At 35.3% G+C, this 10,831-nt stretch overlaps 1 protein-coding gene across 1 annotated transcript; it reads left to right on the top strand.

The window, feature by feature from the left end:
* Nucleotides 1-4,249: 4,249 nt before the first annotated feature.
* LOC113508678 (facilitated trehalose transporter Tret1-like) lies at nucleotides 4,250-10,722 on the top strand. Its single transcript, XM_026891760.1, has 4 exons — nucleotides 4,250-4,815; nucleotides 8,153-8,291; nucleotides 8,831-10,070; nucleotides 10,698-10,722. The coding sequence occupies exons 1-4, from the start codon at nucleotides 4,729-4,731 to the stop codon at nucleotides 10,720-10,722; spliced, it is 1,491 nt and encodes a 496-aa protein (XP_026747561.1). The 5' UTR covers nucleotides 4,250-4,728.
* Nucleotides 10,723-10,831: the final 109 nt, after the last annotated feature.

Genomic DNA, 10,831 nt, shown 5'->3' with positions numbered 1-10,831 from the left:
TACTTTGTCTTCGAGCGAATGTCAAAAAATCCATAGACAAATTGACAGCTGTACAGCCAAAATCATAACTGATGATTATCAACTATATCTATTAATATAAATTCAACTATATATAAATTAATGAGTATTTTCTCCGCCATTTATAAATGTAAGACACTTCGGCCAATCACTGTTGTTTACTGGTTGGTTCAAGTTACGATGTGATTCAGAAATAAATGCGTTTATCAATATTGTTTTTTTTATTTGTCTCCTAAGGCCTGATTCGCACGGGAGCTTTTTTAACGCGCGTTAAAGAAGCGTTCAAATAGAACAAATGCATTTCCAAATACTTCATACGTCCGTGCCTTTAAAATGCGACGCTTTTTTCGAGTAGTGTTGCATTTTGAGCGCTGGGCGTTGGGCGCTAAAGGGAATAATCGTATGAACATGTATTTGGAAATGCATTTGTTCTATTTCAACGCTTTTTTAACGCGCGTTGAAAAAGCTCCCGTGCGAATCAGGCCTAACTGTTGTTCGCTGTTTCTTCTGCCTGGAGCTCGGTCATAGCTGCATAAAATACCCTCCTTTACCACAGCTCAATGCTAATCCAGAAGCCCAATTCTGGTCTTTACAACGGCTCCTCTTTACAATCGCAACAATGGATTTCGATACGAAGACACTTTTTGACGTTTTCGCCTTAATGTGTTTTTGAACTGGCGTATCACTCTTATTCTTTTTCGAAATAGCGTGTGTCGCAATAACGTCATTCGAATCTTCATATCTTTCCCATAGGTAAGTATTTTGGCTGTTCCGTTCTCCAAGAGACAAAAACTCTTTATAAGGTATCGAAAAGAGTGTTAAGTCGTAGCTAGTTGTTTTTTAATTGTATTTTCGTATTGTAGTTTCAAGTTCTATTTATTTATAGAACGGTGTTATCGCACAGCGACAAAGTTCTTAAATAAATAACCTCCACACATAATTTCATCGCAATCGGTCCACTCGTTAAGGTGTAAAGACAACAATCACGCATACAAAAACAGACACATAATTATGTAACTTGATTTTGATTTTGATCCCTGTATAATATTCATAACCTTATTTATATATTATATACAATATTCTAAGATACCACTGACAAACGGTGAAGGAAAACATCGTGAGGAAACCTGGATACCAAGTATTTTAATCCAATAGTGTTAGTGTATGGGTCCCGGCTGTTATTCATACATCTTTGACAGTCGTTACAGGTAGTCAGAGCTAGTCTGACAACCAGTCTAACTAAGGGGTATCGTGTTGCCCAGGTAACTGGGTTGAGGAGGTCAGACAGGCAGCCGCTCCTTGTAAAACACGGCTACTTAGCTGAATCCGGTTAGACTGGAAGCCGACCTCAACATAGTTGGGTAAAGGCTAGGCCGATGATGGGAGCATTGACGTCTTTCTCAGAAGGTCGACGGCATTTTTTATTTTATCTATTTCTTTGACAATTTTCATTTAAATACGTCGGTTTTTTTTACACAAAAGATAAAGTCGAATTAATTTATTCTGTGAACAATTTATTCTAAATTAAAAATTCAGTCTTTGCTTTTGTTTTTTTTTTTATTAAATACTTCGGTGGTTTATGAATTAAGACAACCGTAAAGTTTATTCATACCCTGAAAAAATAAATTGTTAATTTATACCTTCATAATATGCATTTTATTATAATTTTTGAACAATATAAGACATTTATTTGACCTTCAAAATATAATTTAATTATTTTTAGGATTCCGCATTAATCTATGCTTGAGTAGCATTCTAAAATGAAATCTCAACTCAAATCTAGTTTTAAACAGAGATCAGGACTTGAGTAGCCATCTGTAATACGGACCTAAGTCTCTGTAGTGTATCAGTCACTATGTCACTAGATTATATCTCAGGAACTGCGATAGATAGACCGTTGAAATTTGCAAATGATGTATGCCGTAACAACAAATAATAAGAATAAAAATACGGTCACAAATTTGAAAGGGGACCATCTTTGTTATTTCGTTATCTGTATTTTTAAAACGACTGCCACACAGGCCGCACTAAGTAGTTTAATCTTTGTATCATGGGGGTTTCGCAAACATTTTAGTCACATACACAACTTAGAACGAACATTTAAAGCTAACGCAAACCCTCTTACGAGGGGATCAAACCCGCGACACGTCGCACACAATGGGTTCGGCGTGGTGACCTGCACCACTCGGCTATCCGTGGAGTTTTCTTTATCATACTTGTATCAAGTCGCGTGCCCGACTCGTTGTTAACCTGTTTTTATACCAAATCTTTAAACTGGATTATCTGCACCATCTTAGGTAAAAAAAGATTAAAAATTATACATAAATTTTATTGCTGAATGCTGAGGTCACCACGCCAAACTGAGCGTGACGTGTCGCGGGTTAAATCCCCGCGCAGGACAAGCGTTTGTGTGATCCACCAGACCACGAATGCTTGTCCTGAGTCTGGGTGTCTTTGTGCATGTGACTTGAATGTTTGTGAAATCCCGCCAGACAAGGACTAAGTTTTTTCTTGTTGGAGAAGTTAGAAAAAAGTAGATCATGGTTGACATTTACCCACGTTTCATACACTCACTTTTTTGTTTGTTTGTTTGTCGTTCCGGTTGGATTTTCGCAACTCAATTTTGAGGCACTTCCCGATAAGCTAGCAGGCTGAAATTCTCAGGGTAGCTTCAAACCTAATGACAATGCAATTTACAACTATAACGACGGCTGGACCGATTTTGATAAAATTTGAATGGAGTGACATTTCAACGTGAGCTTTTAGTTTTTTTAGGGCCGATTGTTCAATTATCAGTTAAATTCTATGTGGGGAATAAAAATGGCCGCTTGACATATTTTCTATACAAAAGGTTTTAAAACATCAAGCGTATCTGTAAAAGTAGATAAAGGTTATCTGGCGATTGAAAAGTCGGCCACATCTTTGACAATCGCCACAGGTAGTCAGAAGCTTGAAAGTCTGACAACCAGTCTAACTAAGGGGTATCGTGTTTTCTGTAACTGGGTTGAGGAGGTCAAATAGGCAGTCACTCTGTAAAACACTGTTACTTCGCTGCATCCGGTTAGACTGGAAGCCGACCCCAACATAGTTGTGAAAAGGCGATGATGACGAAAATTATTTTGTTTGCATTGTATCATTACAAAAATCGGGGGAAAAGGCCTTCTTTCGATCTCTCCCTTTTTTTACTTTGGATCTTAAGATAGTACTAGATCTTTGCTTACAAGAGTTGAAGTTATAATGCTAATCTGTGTAATTTTCAACCTTTCAACAAGGAAAACATTGTTATTTTAATAATCTATTCACAATAAATAAATATTAAAAAGAAAACTATGAAACAGGTACATAATAATTTGTATTTTGATACGACAAAAGACAAATCAAAAATACAAAAACATATTTAATTTACATAAAGAACGCATAAAATGCGACATAAATTGAAACGGACCGTGAACGGAAAGAACAAAAAAAAAACAAAACAATTGTCATTCAGTTGTATTGGCGCCAAACGAAGTTTGACATTTAAATAATATTTTTATGAAGTTAGGTTATTAACATCAAAAACTGGGTAATTGCGGTTAGAATCCCTCACAGACGGTTCCGTATCGTTTTTAATATATAAAAATGACCAAAAAATACACTTGTTAAAAAAAGGCTTCCTAAAATAAATCATTTTTTGCAATTTATGTTTCGGCGGCAACAGGAGTAGTTCTAAGATATTATTTAATTTCATTCACCTATAGCTTTCACTGAAGTTTCATAAGATTGAGCCTGGTGAAAAATTAACCAACAAAAAGACAACGGGGCCTTAGTTCAAAATAGGATCTTGTTTTTTTACCATTGCGAGTTATTTATTCCCCTTGTCTAATCTTGTGGAAAAGCATAGGATAACATGACGTGCCGGCCGTGGAGAGGAAAATTCACCCCTGCCCGAAATAGGTAGGAACGCCGCAAATGTTACTAAATATGGTGCAATTTTAATGTCTATTAGCTGTACCCGCGACTATGTCTGCGTGGAATTTAAGAAAGAGGATTGCTAGTTTTATTTTTATTATTTTTATTTTTCTAAGAACAAAATTGTTAGCTGGTAACTCCTTATTTCATCAACTGCCAATCCTAGTCTCGTCAAAATCGGTCATACGATTTCACATATTAGCCGGAACAAACAAACAGACAGACACAGAGAAAATTACAAAAAGAAATCATTTCGGTGTACATACACTATTTACTTTCATATTAATCTATTGAAAAAAAAAACAGTTATTTTCATATTATAAACAGACAATCCAATTTTATCTACATGTATAGATGGAAACAAATTCCCATTCACGCTTTGCAACACAAGTGTCATATCCTCAGTCTTGTCTTTGCCACGTGATATAAAACCTCTTTGGGTGTATACCGGTATTCGCGAGGATACTATACCTCGCGTAAAAATGATCTTATTTTCATTAAACATTACAATTTTACACCAAAACATACCGTCGAACAGCAAAGACGTTTTCAACAATTTCTTGAATAATTCAAATATTTATTTAGCTGATAATAATTAAGCATAAATTAATAAAAATCATGTCAGTATTTATAATTTTACAACAACGAACGCACGTTTCTATTTAAATTCGTTATATTTTCGAAATGTTTTTAATCGCGCGTTCTTAAGTTTGAATTTCGAAGACATTTAGTTTTTAATAATATTTGAAGTTTCACAAAATGGAGTGCCAATATAAAGAAATAATTGAAATAGAAAATAAGAAGAAAATTTTCAAAAAATGCCAATGGGTGCCATTTTTCCGGCAGGTATGTAATATGTATTTATTTAATTTTTTATATTAACTAGATTATTTGCAGTTGTGTTCCTGTCCTTTAGAAGAATTCACGATTCCATGGCCAGTTGCATGTACTTTTTTTAATTATTCTAAGACACCACTGACAAACGGTGAAGGAAAACATCGTGAGGGAACCAGGATTACAAATATTGGAATCTGAAATCGCCCGCAGTGAGCTAGCGTGGTGATCAAAGCTCAAACCTTCCCTATACGGGCGAGAGGCAATCAAAGGGACATTTATAGGGTGGTAGTATTTTAATATACTTGATATTATATATTTTAAATAAATTCTCATGTCACGTCGTACGAAATTGAGCTCCTCCGAAACGGCTCAACTGATTTTCATGAAATTTCGTGGGTATATAGGTCTGAGAATCGGACCATATCTATTTTTCATAACCGGCTTTTTATACTCCCTGAAACGCATTTGTATGGCAAAACAGCGCTTGCTCACCCAGCTAATAGGTACGCATATAGGTATACTTGTAAGTATAAAATATATGAAGAAAGCATGAATTATACTCAAGTTGCCAAATCTTGTAGAAATTCTTTATACCTACTCAATACTCCGATAGCCGAGTGTAGGTCACCACGCCAAGCTTACTTTGCAGCACGGGTCGCGGGTTCGATCCCCGCGTAGGACCAGCATTTCTGGGTGTGTATGTGCATGTGACTTGAATGTTTGTGAACCCGCAAAACAAGGCTTTTTTTCTTTTTTTTTTTTATAAACGACTCCCGCACTAAGGAATTTAATCCTTGTATCGCGGGGGGTTTCACAAACATACAATTCACATGCACAAAGACACCCAGAAATAAGCGTTTGTTGCTTACAAACATTATAAGGATTAAATTACGGAGTTGTTTTAGAAATCTTATAAACTTTCAGAAAGTGTGTAATTATAGTACTTATCTCAATATCTTCTTAACCGATAACCTTATTAAATACCAATAGAATGCCTCATTATTTGTGAAACAGAAGCTATATTCACCTTTTAAAATAATAAGTGTGATCACATAACTTATCATAATATAATAGCCTAATTGTTCATACACACATTCTTGCAATAGTTTTGTATCTACTTTGGATTCTTCATGTTCGTTCCCCCATAGAGCGGAGATGAATGATCCCTAGTAGATACCCCATCACATATTAGATTAAAATTCTCAACAAGGCCTCTACATGTTGGACCTGTGTCCCCGTGCAAGCCTTTAAAAAGGACCGGGTCTCTTCACATGAAGTGATCCCGTGACTATAAAGAGTGTGATCAAAAGAAATAGTAACAGAATTATTTTGTTGATAACACTGCACTTTGCTGCCTTGATAATAAACTTAAAATGTTAATTCTATGATTATTATGCAAAATAAAATACACTTTATTTACTTGCTATCTATTATGAAAGCCTCAGTTATTTAACACCAAGTCACCAATACTAGTTAATATGTTACTAACCGTTGCTATATTAATTATGACAGGAACATAAAGTCGAGATAAATACTGTGTGTTAATCCTGGTTATAAACTATCTGTGTACAAAGTTTCGTCTAAATCCGTTCAGTAGTTTTTGCGTGAAAGATAGGAGCAAACATACAAATAATTTAACCCACTGAAATTTGTGTTATCCTACTAATATTGCAAACGCGAAAGTTTCTAAGTATGGATTGACGTTTGTTGTCACTTAAAAATGTGGAACACAGATATTTTATAACCTCGATTAACACATAGGATACTAATTTTATGTTCTCGTTGGATCATTTTCGATTTATAGCCGTCGAAGCTGCTTGCAATAGCTAGTAAGCCTATAAATGCCCCACTATTAGGCAAGGCCTTCGTCCCAACTAGAGAAAAAATGAGCATTGATCACCACGCTAGCTCACTGCGGGCGATTTCAGGTTCCAATATTTGTAATCCAGGTTTCCTCACGATGTTTTCCTTCACCGTTTGTCAGTGGTGTCTTAGAATAATTAATGAAAGTTAACATAACTTTGAAAAATACATTACGCTTGGCATGCGTCGGGTTCGAACCTGCTATCTAGTGCTTAAAAACCATTCACGGAACCAAAAAGCCACAACATTAATCTATAATCGAATCTAAATTGATTAGGTACAAAACAACGTGAATGAAAACAATTTTAATAATCTTATTTTTAACAAAGAAATATTGAACAAATAAACAACTGCTGACATATTTTTTTGGTAAAAGTTGTTGTTGTTTTTCATTGGTTTTTGGTTTCGATATTAAAATGAATCTGAATTAGAAATCTATACCAATATATAAAGCTGAAGAGTTTGTTTGTTTGTTTGAACGCGCTAATCTCAGGAACTACTGGTTCAAATTGAATTCTTTTCGTGTTGAATAGACCATTCATCGCGGAAGGTTTTAGGCTATAAACCATCACGCTGCGACTAATAGGAGCGAAGATACAATGGAGAATGTGGAAAGAACTGGGCAGATATAAATCATAACTTATATCTTCTAACCACGCGGACGAAGTCGCAGACAACAGGTAGTGTTAAATAAAATAATATAAAAGTCATATGAAGATTATTTCCTTCTTTTTGGTCAATGAGAATAAGCGTGACTACAGTATTATAATCGAAGATTTAATGATATTAGGGGCTACTACATACTAAGTAAAAGGATTCAACACTGATTTGGTTTTAGTAAAAATATTGGGATGTATGAATATTTAATAAATTAAAACATTTTCTTCAAAACGTCTCCCACATTAAGGAGCTTAATCCTTGTATCGCGGGGTGTTTCACAAACATTCAAGTCACATGCACAAAGACACCCAGACTCAGGACAAGCATTCGTGGATCACACAAATGCTTGGCCTACGCGGGGATCGAACCTGCGACACGTCTTACTCAGTGAGTTTTTGCGTGGTGACCTCAACCACTCGACTATCCGTGCATATAATCTATACTAATATCTATACTAATATATAAAGCTGAAGAGTTTGTTTGTTTGTTTGTTTTTGTTTGAACGCGCTAATCTCAAGAACTACTGGTCCAAATTGAAAAATTATTTTTGTGTTGAATAGACCATTCATCGAGGAAGGCTTTAGGTTATAAACCATCACGCTGCGACTAATGGGAGCGAAGATAGAATGGAAAATGTGAAAAAAACAGGGCAGGTATAAAACATAACTTATATCTTCTACCCACGGGGTCTATGGACGAAGTATAATATATATAAGTATGTTTATCAGTTGTCTAGTACTCATAATACAAGCTTATCTTAGTTTGACACTAGATGGTGTTGCGTTTAAGTTCCGGCATAAGTTGTGATATTTCTTTATTCTAGTTGCTGGTATCCAGTGGTGTTTGGGTGGTATACTTCGGGACCGGCCTCTGCATGGGCGCTCCCACCGTCCTCATCCCTCAATTAAGGAGAGAAGCAAATTCCACTGATGCTGTGTCTCCAGAAATGGCGTCTTGGTTATGTAAGTATTACACAAATAGTAAGTAACTTTAGAAGAAACTTATACACGAATTCATTAGGGAGGTTCTTAATGCGTCTTTTTTTTTATGTTTTTTACCTTTGGTCTTCGTAGAAATAGCTGTCATTTAGTCCTATTCCATCAAGTTTCTCTCAGTAGGTTGTATTTGTCAATAAAAAAAATCATTTAAGTTTTCTTTTAAGTTAACTTATTATCTCTAATTTAATTTATAATAATTATTATTTGTACAAAACTTTAACCATATTAAGTGATTTATTGAAGTGGCCTGCACTTCATTAGATTACCTGTAAAAGTCGAAATTAGCATTTTTATTATTTAAAAAAACCCTTCACGCTGTTGGGAATTCTTCTGCATGCACAAAGACAGCCAGACTCAGGACAAGCATTCGTGGATCACACAAATGCTTGTCCTACGCGGGGATCGATCCCGCTATAGGCAGTGTCTTTGTCGTAGTAACTTACCACTCGGCTATCCATACCGTCAACACTTGCATCTGTCTTGACCATATTTTTTCGTTACAGCATCAATATTCGGCTACACAGCAATCCCGTGGGTCTTCATACTCTCCGGACTTATGAAACTTATCGGGCGAAAGAAAACCTTTACTTTAGTAACGTTAAACAGCATAGCAATGTTTGTCGCTTTTTATATAAGCAATAACGCAAACCAATTGCTTTACAGCGAGATATTACAAGGAATGACACATGGAAGTAGCGTCACGGTTTCAGTAATCGTAATCTCTGAATACACATCTCCTAGGTACAGAGGATTATTTTTGACAATTAAATCTGCAACTTTGCTTTGGGGTATGTGGGCGTCAAACACAATAGGAGCGTTCTTCCATTGGAAATATATCCCAATGTGTGGAATGATATGTTCAATTTTTCCTTTGACAGTCTTCATTTGGCCCGAGTCGCCATATTGGTTGGCTACCAAAGGCAGGTACGACGAATGCGCGGCCGCTCACAGATGGCTAAAAGGCTCGGATCCAGATTCAGAAAAAGAATTAGAAACGTTAATGGATTCTCAAATTAAAACTATAAAACAGGAGCGAAAAGTCTCGTTGTCTTTGATTTTGAAAACTGTCAAATTGAAGGAATTTTATAAACCGTTGTTGTTGTCACTTTTAATGGCGGGACAATATCATTTTTCGGGTAAATTCGTTTGTAGTATATATTCAATTGAAATTATTAAGCGGATAACTAAAAACGATTCGGCTGCGTACATGGGAATGTTAATTTTGGACGGCGTTACAGTATTTAGCATGTACATTGGTTGCGGTATCGCGAAAGTATTAAAACGACGAACGTTACTGTTAAATTCATCTGCTGTTGGAATTTTATTTCTGTTTATCATCTCAGGATATTTATATTCCGTCAAATTGCAATTAATTGAGGAGAATAAATATGTTTCTATATTTCTACTATCCTGTTTTTCTTTGTCAATAAGTTTAGGACCGATGATAATGGCAACTTCAATTTACGGCGAGTTAGTACCTTTAAGGTTCAAAAGTTCTTGTGTTATAACAATAGCCGTTGTTTTTAATGCATTGCATGCGACTTTGCTGAAAGGATCTCCGTACATTTTCAAAACATTAGGCCTTCATGGAATGTTCCTCTTTTACGGCATATCTGCTTCAATATTCACGATATTAATTTATAAATATTTGCCAGAGACTAAGGATAAGACTCTGCAAGAAATTGAGGAATATTTTAAAGATGATAAGACTGAAGTAAAAGAAAAATTGTTTGTCAAAGATGAGAAAATGTGATTTTGAAATTGTAAGCTTAGTATTTAAGAAAAAAATTGTTTTTTTGGCAAATAAATGTTAATGAAATAACTTTCGTGAGATAAAATCATAATTATTAATTATGCATTTAACACAGGGCCCCGGTTTTGCTATTTGAATTTAATCTAATGAATGGCAATTGAATTTAAATCTGAAATGATTGACATTCACTTATAAAAGAAATTTGCTAACACAATAATTGGAAGTTAATTGTTTCGACCTTGAGTGTACCGTCCCTTACTGAATTTTCAATTATTGTGTAAGGAAACTAATAAATAAATGCGGACAACATCACATACATTGTTCTGAACCCAAAGTAAGTTGCTAAAGCACTTGTGTTATGGAATTCATATACAACGAACCACAAACACCCAGACCCGAGACAATGTAGAAATGTGAATTTTTACATTGACTCGACCGGGGATCGATCCCGGGACCTCAGAGCTAGCGACACCTTGAAACCGGTGCGTACGCCACTCGACCACGGAGGTCGTCAAAACTGCTTAAGAGGATACGAAAACTATCATTTTCATTCATTCATCGGCCATTGTAAATAGCAGAATTGGGGCCCAGGTTTATGTCAAAAACTTTTTTTATAGATTAAGGCATTTAGGTTATGTGTAAATTAAGTAAGGATATTATGCCGTCAAATGTAAACAGTCTTTATTAATTAAGTCAATGAATATGTTATTTGTGTAAAATATAAATATTTTTAAACAAATTTGTATTTTAA

Source organism: Trichoplusia ni, chromosome 3 (genome assembly GCF_003590095.1).
Source record: "Trichoplusia ni isolate ovarian cell line Hi5 chromosome 3, tn1, whole genome shotgun sequence".
Classification (NCBI taxonomy): domain Eukaryota; kingdom Metazoa; phylum Arthropoda; class Insecta; order Lepidoptera; family Noctuidae; genus Trichoplusia; species Trichoplusia ni.
The sequence above is the reverse complement of the archived record's forward strand: the minus strand, read 5'-3'. Positions and strand labels throughout refer to the sequence as shown.

Excerpts from the sequence above, each read along its gene's own strand:
- LOC113508678 (XM_026891760.1), top strand. The coding sequence starts at position 4,729 with ATGGAGTGCCAATATAAAGAAATAATTGAAATAGAAAATAAGAAGAAA. Across the intron at positions 8,292-8,830 it reads AGAAATGGCGTCTTGGTTAT|CATCAATATTCGGCTACACA; the intron begins GTAAGTATTACA and ends TTTTCGTTACAG. Across the intron at positions 10,071-10,697 it reads AAATTGTTTGTCAAAGATGA|ATTAAGGCATTTAGGTTATG; the intron begins GAAAATGTGATT and ends CTTTTTTTATAG.